This window comes from Oncorhynchus tshawytscha, linkage group LG01, assembly GCF_018296145.1.
Source record: "Oncorhynchus tshawytscha isolate Ot180627B linkage group LG01, Otsh_v2.0, whole genome shotgun sequence".
Classification (NCBI taxonomy): Eukaryota; Metazoa; Chordata; class Actinopteri; order Salmoniformes; family Salmonidae; genus Oncorhynchus; species Oncorhynchus tshawytscha.
The window spans coordinates 46,555,433-46,573,631 of NC_056429.1; the positions used below are offsets into that span (position 1 = coordinate 46,555,433).

At 41.5% G+C, this 18,199-nt stretch overlaps 1 protein-coding gene and 1 long non-coding RNA gene across 2 annotated transcripts; both read right to left on the reverse strand.

The window, feature by feature from the left end:
- Window positions 1–374: 374 nt before the first annotated feature.
- LOC112261549 (sarcoplasmic reticulum histidine-rich calcium-binding protein-like) lies at window positions 375–10,472 on the reverse strand. Its single transcript, XM_024436983.2, has 6 exons — window positions 9,435–10,472; window positions 4,026–4,177; window positions 3,794–3,862; window positions 2,805–2,856; window positions 2,610–2,646; window positions 375–797 (listed from the first exon to the last, which is right to left on the reverse strand). Exons 1-6 carry the CDS (start codon window positions 9,883–9,885, stop codon window positions 764–766), a joined length of 795 nt encoding a protein of 264 aa, XP_024292751.2. The 5' UTR covers window positions 9,886–10,472; the 3' UTR covers window positions 375–763.
- A 4,292-nt stretch (window positions 10,473–14,764) lies between these two features.
- LOC121846529 lies at window positions 14,765–17,558 on the reverse strand. The gene is made up of 3 exons (XR_006083444.1): window positions 16,750–17,558; window positions 16,198–16,427; window positions 14,765–16,100 (listed from the first exon to the last, which is right to left on the reverse strand). It is a non-coding gene; the product is annotated as an uncharacterized LOC121846529 (long non-coding RNA).
- Window positions 17,559–18,199: the final 641 nt, after the last annotated feature.

Consider the following 18,199-nt stretch of genomic DNA (forward strand, 5'->3'; position numbering starts at 1 on the left):
CACCTGTCAGCTGGATGGATTATTTTGGGAAAGGAGAAATGCTCACTAACATGGATGTAAACAATCTTGTGTGCAAAATTTGAGAGAGATATAATTTCTGGGACAATTTATTTTAGCTCATTAAACATCGGACCAACATGTTGCGTTTATATTTTGTTCAGTATATACTGTACATTCTACTCAATGGCAGTCAACAATTTACACTCTATGCTTATATTCCCCATTACAAAATATGAATCTTCTAATTGAAGCTGAAATGATAAAATACCCAATGTTTGCGCACATCTGCCAACATATTCTGTTCTATTATAGCCTAATTCTAGATGCATTTTCCATTTGATATGACAGTGCACATAAAAACAGTATAGCACAAATGTTTAAAACTTCCCCTTTAGTTTATTTCATACAACCCCACTGTTTTTAAGAAACACAGATATGACTTTAAAATACGAATGCATGTTCCTGAGAAGAATACCATAAACCTGTCATCTAAAAATAATACACAAATAGCTCAATTAAAGTTATTCTCATTCTCATATTCTCACAACTTCTATTGGCTATCCATTATATCCAATATGTGTATCCAATCTATCCAGTATCTCTATATCCAGTTTGCATGTTTGTGGTGTTCTCAGTCAACAACAAGAAAGACAGAAAAATTATTTATAACTTATTAAAAGTGAGAATAATGACAGTGAATCTAAGAGATAATACAATCCCTTGGTTGCAGCATCTTCCTTGGCCACATGGTGGCGACAGGGGCTTATTTGTCAGCTTCGAAGACATCGGCTACAGTCCTAACGGATAAAGGGAGACAAGTGGTTGGTTTATTGATTTTACTGCGCATCAGTCTTCACATTTCTACTCACACGGGTAGGCCTATTGAAAGAATCACAGGGTGAGGTGCATTTGGGTGTGATAGCTTGCCATTTGGATTTGCTAACTATATATTTTTTCTCACCAATCTACACACAATACCCCATAATGGCAAAGTGAAAACATGTTTTTAGAAATTTTTGCAAATGTATTGAAAAGGAAATACAGAAATATCTCATTTACATAAGTATTCACACAGTCAATATTTTGTTGAAGCACCTTTGTTTGGCGATAACAGGTTTCTTGGGTATGTCTTGGGTACGTGTGTATCAGCTTTGCACATCTGGATTGGGGATTCTCTACCATTCTGCCATGTTGCTGTTGGAACGTGAATCTTCACCCCAGTCTAGGGTAGTTTGCAATCTGAAGCAGGTTCTCATCAAGGATTTGCCTGCATTTGGCTCAATTCATTGTTTCTCTTTATTCGTACCAGTCTCTCAGTCCCTGCTGCTGAAAAGCATCTCCATAGCATGGTGCTGCCACTACCATGCTTTACGGTAGGTATGGTGATAGACAGGTGATGAGCTGTGCCTGGTTTTCCTGGCACTTTGCATTCAGGCCAAAGTGTTACATTTTTGTCTCATCAGACCACAGAATATTTTGCCTTATGATCCCAGTCTTTCACATTCCTTTTTGCAAACTCCAAGCATGCTGTCATGTACCTATTTCTCAGGAGTGGCTTCCACCTGGCCACTCTCCCATAAAGCCCAGATTGGTGCAGTGCTGTAGAGAGTCTTGTCCTCCTGGCAGGTTCTCCCATCTCAGCCAAGGAACTCTGTAGTTCTGTCAGAATGGTCATTGGGTTCTTGGTCACCTCCCTGACCAAGGTCGTTCTTGCCAAGTTGCTCAGTTTGGTCAGACGGCCACCTCTAAGCAGTTCCATTTTTTTCCATTTCCATATGATAGAGACCACTGGGCTCTTGGAAACTTTCAACACTCTAGAAATAGTTTTTTTTTACCCTTCCCTAGATATATGCCTCATCACAATTATATCCAAGAGATCTAAGGACAGTTCCTTAGACTTCATGGTAATACAATTGCAAATATGTGTTTGTTTTCAGTTTCTCATTATGTTTTCAGTTTCTCATTATGGGGGTATGTTGTGTAGATGGGTGAGAAGAAGAACCCATTCAATCCATTTTGAATTCAGGCTCTAACACAACTAAATGTGGAATAAGTCGAGGGGTATGAATACTTTCAAAAGACACTGTAGCTAGCTACTTCCCTCGCCGTAACGTTAACTGTGAGAAAGCAGTGCTCAACAGGATACAGCTGCCCAGTGGGAAGCACCTCAGGTCGGCAGGCACCTCGGTACAACACCGGTGTGCACTGGTCATTTGCACTGGCTTGTCCTGGTGCTTTACAAAGGCAGTAATGTTAGCTAATTGGCATGTCACTGTGAAATAAACATAACTATTTTTAACTAATGGCTGGCATTTAATGTCTGTTTTTACATGTGTGTGGCCGAAGACGTCTTTCCACATTGTGTGGATAATCGTTTCTCCGTCCATTCGGTACGAGCCGCACTGTTAGAAGCAGCCTCAATGGCAGTGGGCGCGGCATGTAGTGACTCGATGCTAATGGCAGATTCAGGTGGGGCGCTCCTTGTAGTAACTGCATTCCGCAGATAGACATTATTTGTCATTTTGAGAATAAACGTAATTCTGTGTCAAATGGAATATTGATAGCTCACACTGAGGCATTCAAAAGGTGTTTATGTAACTGTGTCTTACTTATAGATTGATCCAGTCAGCTCGTCCAGAAAACCACCTTGGGGATTAAAAACATACAGTGAAGCTGATGTTTCTGCTGCCTGGCTTTCAACCTCAAACATTCCTCTAATAGCAGCTAATGACATGTCAACAGTTTTTTTTGCAAGCAGTTCATACAATGATTCTTTATCAAACAGTCCCACACCGCTGTCTTACCTGGTTGGCAAAGTGTGCTGCAAATGGGACACACGTAGCAGAAGTTGCACATCTAAAGAAGGAAGCATGAAAAGGGTAAGGCATTAGAGAAGGATAACAAATGAAGGACTATATAACGTCATAGGACATAACTGGAGGGAGGAGCTTCTCTGATCTGACTTTGTCATTGCATCATAACCAGCCCTCTTGATGTAAAAAAATTTATCATCATATTAAGATCAGCTTCCTACTTCCGAGGAGCATGCAAATGCAAAATTAGAGTCAACTCATCGTTATGATAAAAAGTGAACCCCACTATCAAATAATCTTTTGAGAGTCACCCAGTCCTACAGTCACAGGCGTCATCATTTTTTACAACCCTCTCACCAGCCACGTTCCTGATTACAGCCATAGTCCTGATTATTATGCAGTAGTAATTATAACAGAGTTATGTGGTTGTCATGATGTCTTTCAGTGTAGACAGCTGCACTGCATAGAATTCTGCATGCCAAAGGAAGGCTCTGCCTAAGTCACCATATCTAGGTCTTATCTGATTTCTGCTTAGTTCAAGGGTAACAGTGAGGTTTGATGATGATTTGGTCAGCTTGATTTTGACTAGTCTTCTCACAACCGCTGTATGGAGTGTGCGAAGCGTAGAGAGCTCCCAGAGATTTGAGAGACTATGTTTTGACTAGCTCTGGTGTAACCTTGCCTAGGACCTGAAGACTTGTGTTAACTTCCCAAGCTAATTATAATGCAAAGTCTTGTGGTGCACAGATGACCTGGGTTCAAAATCCAGTCCGTCTCATTTTCATACTGTCGCTGGAACCAACATTATTTTTGGTTCCAGGCAGAATCATTTTGGATTCCATGTAAAACCCTCTCGAAAAAAGTGTTCTCCCTGGAACCAAAAAAAGTGTTATCCTACATGGACAGCTTAAGAACCTTTTTGGAACCCTTCTCTCTGGGAGTGTAGGTTACTAGTGGTTGAATGGGAAGGTAATTCTTACCTGACAGGTGTCACAGTGCGCAGACTTATCTCCCTCTGCACATGGGCACTTGTTGCAGGTGTCACAGTGCTGAGAGAGAGAGAGAGAGAGAGAGAGAGAGAGAGAGAGAGAGAGAGAGAGAGAGAGAGAGAGAATTTTTAACAATGATGGGGAAAACATATTAAAAGGGTGCAAATGGTTTTACCAATAAATGTAATCAAACTGGTGTTTCTATCTAGATGGTGAGACCTACCTCACAGTATTCACAGTATGAACAGAGGGATCCTTTGTGATACAGTTGATCGTCCTCTTCCTCATCGTCATCATCATCATTGTCGTCATCATCATCGTCGTCATCAGCTGCAACCAGTTCATCATCATCATCGTCATCATTACCGTCAGCCTCTGTAAAATAAGTTGTTCATTCCCATCCTAACACGTACAGTGGGGAGAACAAGTATTGTTCAAGTATCAAGTAATTGAACAAGTATCTATTGTATAATCTAAAACAAAAATCCAGAAAATAACATTGTATGATTTTTAAGTAATTAATTAGCATTTTATTGCATGACATAAGGATTTGATCACCTACCAACCAGTAAGAATTCCGGCTCTCACAGACCTGTTAGTTTTTCTTTAAGAAGCCCTCCTGTTCTCCACTCATTACCTGTATTAACTGCACCTGTTTGAACTCGTTACCTGTATAAAAGACACCTGTCCACACACTCAATCAAACAGACTCTAACCTCTCCACAATGGCCAAGACCAGAGAGCTGTGTAAGGACATCAGGGTTAAAATTGTAGACCTGCACAAGGCTGGGATGGGCTACGGGGCAATAGGCAAGCAGCTTGGTGAGAAGGCAACAACTGTTGGCGCAATTATTAGAAAATGGAAGAAGTTCAAGATGACGGTCAATCAACCTCGGTCTGGGGCTCCATGCAAGATCTCACCTCGTGGGGCATCAATGATCATGAGGAATGTGAGGGATCAGCCCAGAACAAAATGGCAGGACCTGGTCAATGACCTGAAGAGAGCTGGGACCACAGTCTCAAAGAAAACCATTAGTAACACACTATGCCGTCATGGATTAAAATCCTGCAGCGCACGCAAGGTCCCCCTGCTCAAGCCAGCGCATGTCCAGGCCCGTCTGAAGTTTGCCAATGACCATCTGGATGATCCAGAGGAGGAATGGGAGAAGGTCATGTGGTATGATGATACAAATATAGAGCTTTTTGGTCTAAACTCCACTCGCCGTGTTTGGAGGAAGAAGAAGGATGAGTACAACCCCAAGAACACCATCCCAACCGTGAAGCATAGAGGTGGAAACATGGGGATGCTTTTCTGCAAAGGGGACAGGATGACTGCACCGTATTGAGGGGAGGGTGGATGGGGCCATGTATTGCGAGATCTTGGCCAACAACCTCCTTCCCTCAGAAAGAGCATTGAAGATGGGTCGTGGCTGGGTCTTCCAGCATGACAACGACCCGAAACACACAGCCAGGGCAACTAAGGAGTGGCTCCGTAAGAAGCATCTCAAGGTCCTGGAGTGGCCTAGCCAGTCTCCAGACCTGAACCCAATAGAAAATCTTTGGAGGGAGCTGAAAGTCTGTATTGCCCAGCGACAGCCCCGAAACCTGAAGGATCTGGAGAAGGTCTGTATGGAGGAGTGGGACAAAATCCCTGCTGCAGTGTGTGCAAACCTGGTCAAGAACTACATGAAACGTATGATCTCTGTAATTGCAAACAAAGGTTTCTGGACCAAATATTAAGTTCTGCTTTTCTGATGTATCAAATACTTATGTCATGCAATAAAATGCAAATTAATTACTTAAAAATCATCATCTCTCACAGTTGAAGTGTACCAATGATTTTAAAAAATACAGACCTCTACATGCTTTATAAGTAGGAAAACCTACAAAATCGGCAGTGTATAGAATACTTGTTCTCCCCACTGTATATGTGTATCTGTACATTTTCTGTGATGGTGTTCATTAATGTATTTTTGTTTGTGTAGCAAGGTAATGGTGTAACAGAATGGCAGGGTAGAGTTCATTCATACTGTACAAAAACGAATTTCCTACATACAGTCCCGCATGTATACACTAGTTCTACACGCTCATATTCTGTAGACACACAAATTCTAACCACATACACAAACCAGTACAATGTACAGACTACCTCACAGAACATGCTTTGTACACACAAATACACATAGGTAGATTATAATCACAAATGCCCATAAAGAAAGTCTAGTCATTTTAAATATGCACTGCTCAAAAAAATAAAGGGAACACTAAAATAACACATCCTAGATCTGAATGAATGAAATATACTTATTAAATACTTTTTTCTTTACATAGTTGAATGTGCTGACAACAAAATCACACAAAAATGATCAATGGAAATCAAATTTATCAACCCATGGAGGTCTGGATTTGGAGTCACACTCAAAATTAAAGTGGAAAACCATAATACAGGCTGATCCAACTTTGATGTAATGTCCTTAAAACAAGTCAAAATGAGGCTCAGTAGTGTGTGTGGCCTCCACGTGCCTGTATGACCTCCCTACAACGCCTGGGCATGCTCCTGATGAGGTGGCGGATGGTCTCCTGAGGGATCTCCTCCCAGACCTAGACTAAAGCATTCGCCAACTCCTGGACAGTCTGTGGTGCAACGTGGAGTTGGTGGATGGAGCGAGACATGATGTCCCAGATGTGCTCAATTGGATTCAGGTCTGGGGAACGGGCGGGTCAGTCCATAGCATCAATGCCTTCCTCTTGCAGGAACTGCTGACACACTCCAGCCACATGAGGTCTAGCATTGTCTTGCATTAGGAGGAACCCAGGGCCAACCGCACCAGCATATGGTCTCACAAGGGGTCTGAGGATCTCATCTCGGTACCTAATGGCAGTCAGGCTACCTCTGGCGAGCACATGGAGGGCTGTGCGGCCCCCCAAAGAAATGCCACTCCACACCATGACTGACCCACCGCCAAACCTCATGCTGGAGGATGTTGCAGGCAGCAGAACGTTCTCCACGGCATCTCCAGACTCTGTCACATGTGCTCAGTGTGAACCTGCTTTCATCTGTGAAGAGCACAGGGCGCCAGTGGCGAATTTGCCAATCTTGGTGTTCTCTGGCAAATGCCAAACGTCCTGCACAGTGTTGGACTGTAAGCACAACCCCCACCTGTGGTCGTCGGGCCCTCATACCACCCTCATGGAGTCTGTTTCTGACCGTTTGAGCAGACACATGCACATTTGTGGCCTGCTGGAGGTAATTTTGCAGGGCTCTGGCAGTGCTTCTCCTGCTCCTCCTTGCACAAAGGCGGAGGTAGCGGTCCTGCTGCTGGGTTGTTGCCCTCCTACGGCCTCCTCCACGTCTCCTGATGTACTGGCCTGTCTCCTGGTAGTGCCTCCATGATCTGGACACTACGCTGACAGACACAGCAAACCTTCTTGCCATAGCTCGCATTGATGTGCCATCCTGGATGAGCTGCACTACCTGAGCCACTTGTGTGGGTTGTAGACTCCGTCTCATGCTACCACTAGAGTGAAAGCACCGCCAGCATTCAAAAGTGACCAAAACATCAGCCAGGAAGCATAGGAACTAAGAAGTGGTCTGTGGTCACCACCTGCAGAACCACTCCTTTATTGGGGGTGTCTTGCTAATTGCCTATAATTTCCACCTGTTGTCTATTCCATTTGCACAACAGCATGTGAAATCTACTGTCAATCAGTGTTGCTTCCTAAGTGGACAGTTTGATTTCACAGAAGTGTGATTGACTTGGAGTTACATTGTGTTGTTTAAGTGTTCCCTTTATTTTTTTGAGCAGTGTATATAGGTTCACACTCAGTATGACTATACAATAAACCATTCCACAGTAAGATGAACATTTGAACTTTTCCTGTTCATTTGACTCAAACAGACTTAGTACTGAAACAATCTCCCACCTTTTTTATACCACACAGATTTACTCCATGCATGTAGTCAGTCACCAAACCAAACATGACTCCAGGCAACAACAAAAGTACATCCATGCAACACTTCATGATCAATTGATTTATTCTATGATTGAAAGTGGGGTTAGAGAGACATGATCAGAGGTGATATTTTGTCACAGTTTTCACAGAAAGGGGTTGTTTCACAGTCAGCAAAAAATCAATTTTAAAAATCCACATAAAAATAAGAGCAGAGTCAAACACTTCTATTTATGCAACACTTGGAGTAACTGTCATGTCTTGTCAATTAGCTACCTAAAACAGATATATTTCTCTCTTTTTCCAAATACTATTTTTCCTCCAAAATATGAAAAACCTCAACATCTACGTTGAGTACCAGGCTAGAGGTAGCCCACACAAACATTGCTTGATCTGGTTTAATCTTTGATATCTGACATGTAATCTAACTAAAGTGGTATCATACGCAATTATACAAATGAATGTATTATAAGAATAATTCATATTCCAATTATCCTCTCTAAAGTGACAAATGACGAATGGCCATATAAATATTTCAAATTAGTTTAAGAAAATAACGGAAGTTTCTGTTCTCAGTATGTGAATGATTATCTTTGTACAAACATAATAGTCTGAGAACCGCTTGAGTGAGTTTGAGTGAGAATGACAAAATATGAATGGATACATTCACAGATGTGTTATTAATATGCATTCAAAGATGACGTAAAAACATCGACCAGGGTTGCATATACAGTACATTCATTTCATTGGAACTATTCAACATAGTGACAAAGAAGGAAGCTCTACAGAGAAAGAGAGATTGAGAGATGTGGAGAAAGTAGAAACTCTATTGACACCCCTGTTACTATTACCACACCTTACTACTCTTATCTAGTAAATGAATGAATTCTTTAGCCCTCATGTGCCTCCCCTCACCCCTCACTCCTTCCACCTCCTCCTGTCTGTCTGTCTGTCTCTATCAAGCCTCCTCTTTCTACACCACTGTCTCTCTTTCTTTCTCTGTAGGTTAACATGGAGGAGACACGAATACATGTCAATCCAATCCATAACCGTGAGAAAGGAAGGACGGAGTGAAAAAGAAGAAACCATTATTTCAAACAAGACACAAATCAAAAGATCTGAATTATATTATGATCCGATGACTGATTCTATCAAGTCTCTGTGTTACTTAAAAAAAAACAAAAAAAACATCTCCTTTAACTCATCATTACAATGCTTCTGTAGTCCCCGGGTTCATATCTAGTGTACTGTACGAAGGATGACACACAGTTGGGACTCCAGGCGGGCCAGTTCAATTTCCCCAGAGTGTTCATAACTCTATTTAAGCAGGGAAGAGAACACAGAGAGAGTCAGACAGACACAGCAAAGGTAATGGACAGCTGTAAAGGGGTGAAGGAGGGACTTCTGTACTAGTCTCTTTTCCTATATCTACTCTGATTGGACAGCTGAACTGAGTGACAGGCTGAGCTGAAAACTAACTGACAAGGAGAGGTTCTGCAGGGCATGGAGAGGTAAGGAGAGGGGAGCAGCCAAGGTGTGGCTAAGCCCCTCCCCTCTCCCTTTCTCTTCTGATATAGTTTCAGACAGGCAGAGCGGGATGGGGTTAGGGTCACACAGAGATGATGGCGAGGGAAGGTGGGTAAAGAATGCAGCATAATTTAAGTGAAAAGACGTAACTTACCTGTGTGGTCATCGTCGTCATCATCATCATCATCGTCGTCATCATCATCATCGTCGTCGTCATCATCATCGTCGTCGTCATCATCATCGCCGTCATCATCGTCGTCGTCATCATCATCGTCGTCGTCGTCATCATCGTTGTCGTCATCGTCATCATCATCGTCGTCATCATCGTTGTCGTCATCATCGTCGTCATCATCATCATCGTCGTTATCATCGTCGTCGTCGTCATCATCATTGTCATCATCCTCTTTACTGTCCCCATCATCATCATCATCGTCGTCGTCATCTCCCCCTACATCCGCTGCATGCTCCCCCTCGTCATCAGCTACTACATCCTGTTGGGGGGCCAGCGGCAGGTCTTGAGCCTTGACTCCAGGGGCAAGAGGGGTCTGGAAGGTGCAGAGCAGGGCTAGGAACAGTCCCAAGAGCCACGTCTTAAAGGAGGCCATGATTAATCTCAGAACAAAGGGTTGAGAGGGACGATAGATAAACGAGGAGAGTGAGGGATGATACCAGATAAACGAGGGATCACTCCCTTTGCAGTGCAATGGTTTAGCACGTGCACACTGACACCCCCAGAGTTTGTTGCCTTTCTGTCCCACACACACACAATACACCCACACACACACACCCTAAGGAGAGCGATGGGGAACGGGCACCAGTTATAAAGAAGTGCACACAATAGGCCTATGTAATGCCCAGTTGAACGGGGATATTCCAAATAGAAATCCAGACACTTGTTCTCAACTCCTCACAACACAACGATAAACCAAATCCCTCCTGGAAAAGGTAGGTGTCCTTCTCCTTTGAAAAAAAAAAGCAACCCTCTTGTCCTCCTGAAATAGTGCTTGTTTAGTACCCCTTTAAAGTTTAAGCATGCAGTAAAATGGCACAGTTTGAAGAGACACCGTTGCAGACCTGACACAGGCGGCACTAATGTGGGACGGGCAGGAGAAGAGAGAGACCAGCCCGGGGGGTAAGATGAGAAGGAATGGGGCAATTAGGCTGAGTGACAGGGGCAAATGCTCCACCGTTGACCATGCTTGCACCGTCTAAAATGGAATGAACAGGGAAGAGAGGCAGATAGCGAGAGGGAGGGAGAGAGAGGGGCAGATATTGCTTGCTTTTTGCTGTCATCAAATGTTCAAGTTTAACTTTAGAGAGGACGGTGGGAGAAGGAGGCTCAGGCCAGGATGACCATATATCGTGAAAGAAGGGAGGTGTAAGGAGGAAGAGTTGAAATAGCAAAGGAGAGAGTGAGAGGGGTGATATCAGAACTACAGTGCCTTGCGAAAGTATTCGGCCCCCTTGAACTTTGCGACCTTTTGCCACATTTCAGGCTTCAAACATAAACATATAAAACTATTTTTTTGTGAAGAATCAACAACAAGTGGGACACAATCATGAAGTGGAACGACATTTATTGGATATTTCAAACTTTTTTAACAAATCAAAAACTGAAAATTTGGGCGTGCAAAATTATTCAGCCCCCTTAAGTTAATACTTTGTAGCGCCACCTTTTGCTGCGATTACAGCTGTAAGTCGCTTGGGCTATGTCTCTATCAGTTTTGCACATCGAGAGACTGAAATTGTTTCCCATTCCTCCTTGCAAAACAGCTCGAGCTCAGTGAGGTTGGATGGAGAGCATTTGTGAACAGCAGTTTTCAGTTCTTTCCACAGATTCTCGATTGGATTCAGGTCTGGACTTTGACTTGGCCATTCTAACACCTGGATATGTTTATTTTTGAACCATTCCATTGTAGATTTTGCTTTATGTTTTGGATCATTGTCTTGTTGGAAGACACATCTCCGTCCCAGTCTCAGGTCTTTTGCAGACTCCATCAGGTTTTCTTCCAGAATGGTCCTGTATTTATCCATCTTCCCATCAATTTTAACCATCTTCCCTGCTGAAGAAAAGCAGGCCCAAACCATGATGCTGCCACCACCATGTTTGACAGTGGGGATGGTGTGGTCAGGGTGATGAGCTGTGTTGCTTTTACGCCAAACATAACGTTTTGCATTGTTGCCAAAAAAGTTCAATTTTGGTTTCATCTGACCAGAGCACCTTCTTCCACATGTTTGGTGTGTCTCCCAGGTGGCTTGTGGCAAACTTTAAACGACACTTTTTACGGATATCTTTAAGAAATGGCTTTCTTCTTGCCACTCTTCCATAAAGGCCAAATTTGTGCAATATACGACTGATTGTTGTCCTATGGACAGAGTCTCCCACCTCAGCTGTAGATCTCTGCAGTTCATCCAGAGTGATCATGGGCCTCTTGGCTGCATCTCTGATCAGTCTTCTCCTTGTATGAGCTGAAAGTTTAGAGGGACGGCCAGGTCTTGGTAGATTTGCAGTGGTCTGATACTCCTTCCATTTCAATATTATCGCTTGCACAGTGCTCCTTGGGATGTTTAAAGCTTGGGAAATCTTTTTGTATCCAAATCCGGCTTTAAACTTCTTCACAACAGTATCTCGGACCTGCCTGGTGTGTTCCTTGTTCTTCATGATGCTCTCTGCGCTTTTAACGGACCTCTGAGACTATCACAGTGCAGGTGCATTTATACGGAGACTTGATTACACACAGGTGGATTGTATTTATCATCATTAGTCATTTAGGTCAACATTGGATCATTCAGAGATCCTCACTGAACTTCTGGAGAGAGTTTGCTGCACTGAAAGTAAAGGGGCTGAATAATTTTGCACGCCCAATTTTTCAGTTTTTGATTTGTTAAAAAAGTTTGAAATATCCAATAAATGTCGTTCCACTTCATGATTGTGTCGCACTTGTTGTTGATTCTTCACAAAAAAATACAGTTTTATATCTTTATGTTTGAAGCCTGAAATGTGGCAAAAGGTCGCAAAGTTCAAGGGGGCCGAATACTTTCGCAAGGCACTGTATATCATTGGAACGAGTGAGGGGGAGAGAGAAAAGAGAGCATTGGTGAGACAAGCAGGTGTTGAGAGAAGACATATCAGCTATCAATTTTATTTAACTAGGCAAGTCAGTTAAGAACAAATTCTTATTTTCAATGATGGCCTAGGAACAGTGGGTTAACTGCCTTGTTCAGGGGCAGAACAACAGATTTGTACCTTGTCAGCTGGGAGATTTGAACTTGCAACCTTTCAGTTACTAGCCCAACGCTCTAACCACTAGGCTACTCTGCCACCCCAATTGGGAACTATTTGCCAATGCCTATGCCAATTAGCTTTGTACCAAATGTCACACAGTTTTTACCCACCATTTTTATATGCCCACCACTCTCACAATTCCAGCACTATAGGAACAAGCAATGAGCCAGCCCTTGGTTACACACACACATTACCAAGCATTGCAGGCACAATAATCAACAATGAATGGCCTGGTCTTCACACTCAACCCATATAGCCTTTTCACTACCTTCCTTCTGAGTACACCCCCTCCCCGGTACCCCTCAGCCCCTCCTGAACATGTAGCCCCCAAAATAACCACTCTATTTAAAACCCTGCACTCCCAGAGTCAGTGTAATGTGACCCTCCCTGGCACTGTGAGTTGACTGACACTGAAGATACTACCATCTCTCTCTCTCTATACCACCCCTATTTTTCACTCTTTCTCTCTCTCTCTCTCTCTCTCTATACCACCCCTCTTTTTCACTCTTTCTCTATCCCCCTCCTTTCATAATCCTCTCTTCCACATCTCCAGCTGCTCCCCATGAGAGGAGCCTCTGCAAACTATATCTGCAAAGCCTCCAAAATGAAGCCAAACCCAAGCAATCAGAGCCAAATTTAACCAAAGCTTCTGCACTTGTTGCACCTCCCTTTATTTCATATTTTGTTCAACACTCTGTTATATTCAGATTGGAAAATACAAGGTGCAAACTTTCTGCAATGGTTAGTGAATCTGGCCCTATGGTCCCCACTCCATTTCTCACTGCTATCAACCCAAACTTCTACATTACTGTGTGAAACAGTTACGATTGAGACCACCAAAGGAGAGAAAGAGAGCGATATGAGATGCAGATGAACAAGAGGAGAGATATGCAACACCGAAGACTGCAATGTAGCTGAAAGTGGAGATGTACACACACATGCCTAAGACATATTTCTCTCTCCATTTGGGTGAGCTGCAGTATACATGACTTGCCTCAAGCTGGGTTAGAAACGCTTGACCCAAATATTTAACACTTGGCATCTTTAATAACATCTTCAATGTACAACGTCCCCTGAAAATTTGAGCTCTATCTCTGAAATGAGTGAATGTCACCTAACCTTCCTTCAGGTTACCAGGTGCTCCCTGGGAAAAGGCCACAGCTGAGGGCAAATGTGGACACTAGCCCTCCGCAGCCTTCCTCCCTCAACTCAGTTAACGGCACATCTACTCGGACAAAAGGTGCTAATAACTCCAAACTGATATTTTAAAATAGCTGGTTATTAATACCCGTTGTAGAAATATGGTTGTTGTGGGGTGAAAAGGCAGTAAGAGTCGGTAAAACCTAGTTCTAAAGTACACATTTAGGCTTCGGTCGGTTAGAAAGATCTGACGCTACAGATGTAGGATCTTAATTTGAGCCAGTTTGCTACAGCAGGAAAATAATCCTGCAGCAACATTAAATGTGAAGTATTATGTGGATTATAATTCATCTGCATTTTTGTAGGGGTTGATACATTGTTTGGGAAAATCAAGTCTGAAATTTCAAAGTGGAAATAACAAATCTCAGAAACCTTTTTAAACCTCAAATATACTACAAGTTTTACATTTCCTGAATTGCAGGAAAGTTCTCCTGCAACAGGGTGATCAAGTAACGATCCAACATATGTAAAAGAACTCCATTCATTCACCTCCAACATCATGAACCAAGCTCGTTCCCTGTAAGGATCGGCTGAAGCGGAAAACAGTGGTGGAAAAAGTACCCAATTAACATACTTGAGTAAAAGAGAAGATACCTTAATAGAAAATGACTCAAGTAAAAGTGAAAGTCACCCATTAAAATTCTACTTGAGTAAAAGTCTAAAAGTATTTGGTTTGAAATATACGTAAGTATCAAAAGTAAATGTAATTGCTAAAATATACTTAAGTATGAAAAGTAAAAGTATAAATAATTTCAAATTCCTTATATTAAGCAAACCAGACAGCATAATTGTCTTGTTTATTTTAATTTACAGATAGCCAGGGGCACACTCCAACACTCAGACATCATTTACAAACAAAGCATGTGTTAAGTGAGTCCATCAGAACAGAGGCAGTAGGGATGTTCTCTTGATAAGTGTGTGAATTTGACAATTTTCCTGTCCTGCTATGTATTACAAATGTAACAAATACTTTTGGGTGTCAGGGAAAACATATTGAGTAAAAAGTATAGAATTTTCTTTAGGAATGTAGTGAAGTAAAAGTTGCCAAAAATATAAATAGTAAAGTACAGATATCCCTAAAACTACTTAAGTAGTACTTTCAAGTATTTTTACTTAACAACTTTACACCACTAGCGGAAAATCATTTCCGAGTTTCCAAATAGAGCACTAACGGTTGCAGCAGTTTTAACAGTCTGAACTTTCATGTGTTTTATCACCACATATACTGGTGAAATTCCTGTGCTTAAACTGTATACAGCAATTCACCATTGAAAAATATAAGAATTTACAGAGGTACTTAAAAGGTTATTTAGCAAGCAAATATTCTGCTATACAAAGGGAGTAAAAGGGTCCAAAGACTCAAAATAGCTACATTTAAAGGTCCAATGCAGCCATTTTTATCTCAATATCAAATTGTACCTAAAGCGGACATTGCCATTGGCGGCATGGAGTGGAGCGTTAAGAGACATCCCCATGCAGCCTTGTTGACAAGTTCAATCACTGGAATTTGTGACATAATCTACACCTCAAGATGATTGAAATCCTCATGATTTAGTTATTGATTTTTCAAATTGAGAGTAATTGTTTCTATATAGCCTACACTTTCTTGTCCTGAACTTTTAATGTGAGATGGGCAGGTGTGGCTTTTTGACAATGATCACAAGAGCAGCTGCTCACCGATTTGACGGCTTGTAACAAGGCTACATGCGATTACTACTACTGTGTCTCTGCACATCCAATGGCAATGTCCGTGATAGCTATAAATCCGGGAGGCGTTTGATGATTTGACAGCTCCAATGCAGTTACACCTCTAACATCGCCTTAATAAAAACAATGTTGTCGGTTATCAAGGGTTAAGGCAGAACTGATTGAATCTAGCTTAGTGGAGCATTTTTTCGAGTGTAAAACCAACATACAATCTGTTTTTGTGATTGTGTCAGGTTGAATGTGTTTGTACTTGGTCATGTCATTATGGGGGGTAGAGATATTTGAATTGCACCTTTAAAAATGTTTGTACATATTACATTAAGAACAGATTGCCAATCCATTCTATAACCCACAGGAACAAGATTTCTAGACCAACATAGGAACAACAAAGTAACAGAAGAGCAACAATAGTCCACATATAAAATGGCAGCAGTTCAAATAATCAAAGTTGAAAGACAACATTGAAAGGATGGCTGAATGAGCATCAAGTCCATCTTTGGCATTTCCCCGAACCACAAGAGGAACATTCGTCATCGATGGATTGGTAAGAGGTGTGTTTGTGAGTGTCTAGATTTCACTGTTCTCCATCAGACATGGGTCAGCTAGTTGGAGAGAGAGGGGTCAGATCTGAAAGAGAGAACAGAACAGAAACTAGTACATAAAAAACTAAGTAGTACAATTGACTGGGGTTCAATAAAGTTCATTTACATTTTGACAACCTTACCTCAGAGTGGGTGGAGGACATGTGGGCTTTATCAAGTTACTCTGAAAGAGAGCCTCTGTCGTCCAGGAGAGGGCACTAGAACTGTGCTACAACTGGGGGTGAGGAGAGGTGACCATGACAGATTGGCTCTGTACAGTGCTGAGCAGGCAGATACAACAGCAGCAATCCAAATGCAGAGAGAGAAACCAGAGGAGCCATATTGGGCCTGTCATGCCAAATAATGTCCCCCCCTGCGTCAGAATGGGAATCGATAAACTATTAGCGTCCGTTGCTATATCAACGGTGTGATGACCAAATAATTTGAATTTTGGAGATCATTACAGCCTAAATAAATGACGTTCTTTTCATCATCGCTATGAAAACAAGGATGATTTTCACTACAATTTCGCTGTTTAAACAAATTGCGCTTAGCAAATAAAATGAAAACATGAATTTAAACTACTTTTAGGTACCTTGTTAACATTACAACATGAAATCCATGTCTTAAACGTTGCTACATTTCAGAAATGGCGCAAAATTGTGTAATCTGCTTGACACATTAAAGTTACTTACCGTAGTCAGTTAATTTCCACTGCATTCATGTTTTTAACCTGCCCTTTCCTTATCTACACCGAAATAATACAATTGCAGTAGTCCTCTATTATGATTAAAAATATACATATCTCGCATAGCTCATTAGTACCTCCTTGTGGTTGAATATATGGTAACTTTAGGATGTTAAATGTTTTGGAAAATGAAACTACTTTTTATCTATCTGAATATTTTCTTCACTGTCTGGATACAAGATTTAATATTGGCTGAGATCATACTATTTAAGGATAAAAATAATTTGTATCGTTTCACCAAATTCCAGAGGGGAAATGTCATTACCAACACATCATAAAATGTGCAATTTTAGTTGAAAAGGAAATGACCGAAATTGTGCATATGGTCTTTTACATAATATTTCACTTTTTTTTTTTTTTTTTTAAATGTTATTAATTTACTATTTGGAAGTTTTCTTAAACATATGTATTAATCATTGTCATGTCCATATATGCCTTGATGATACTCAGAAACATGTATTTACCACAAAAATCTTAAGATAATTTCTAAAGGAATGTAAAATATTGAGAACAAGCATATAATGTTCACATATGGGAAAAATCATCAATATCAATTGTAATTTAATGCACCTTTACCTCTAAAATATGTACCTTGATGGTAATGACTTAGTGTTGTGGTAATGACAGTGTGGTGGAAAATACATTTCATATAAAACTGATATTCAACTACCATTTGGAACTCAGTGAGTGTTACGTCACAGGACAGACAATTTTTTTACACGCTTCAGCACTTGGTGGTTCCGTTCTGTAAGCTTGTGTGGCCTACCACTTCGTGGATGAGCCGTTGTTGCTCCTTGATGTTACCACTTCACAATAACAGCACTTACAGTTGACCTTGGCAGCTCTAGCAGGGCATACATTTGACGAACTGGCTTGTTGGAAAGGTGGCATCCTATGACGGTGCCATGTTGAAAGTCACTGAGCTCTTCAGTATGGACCATTCTACTGCCAATGTTTGTCTATAGAGATTGCATGGCTATGTGCTTGATTTTATACACTTTTCAGCAATGGGTGTGGCAGAAATGGCAAAATCCACTCATTTGAAGGGGTGTCCACATTCTATATAAAAAGTGAGTACAGTTGAAGTCGGATGTATACATACACTTAGGTTGGAGTCATTCAAACTCATTTTTCAACCACTACACATTTCTTGTTAACAAACTATAGTTTTGCCAAGTCGGTTAGGACATCAACTTTGTGCATGACACAAGTCATTTTTCCAACAATTGTTTACAGACAAATTATTTCACTTATAATTTACTATACCATAATTCCAGTGGGTCAGAAGTTAACATACACTAAATTGACTGTGCCTTTAAACAGCTTGGAACATTCCAGAGAATTGGAGGTGAAACTGGCTCTCATGAGGACCGCCACAGGAAAGGAAGACCCAGAGT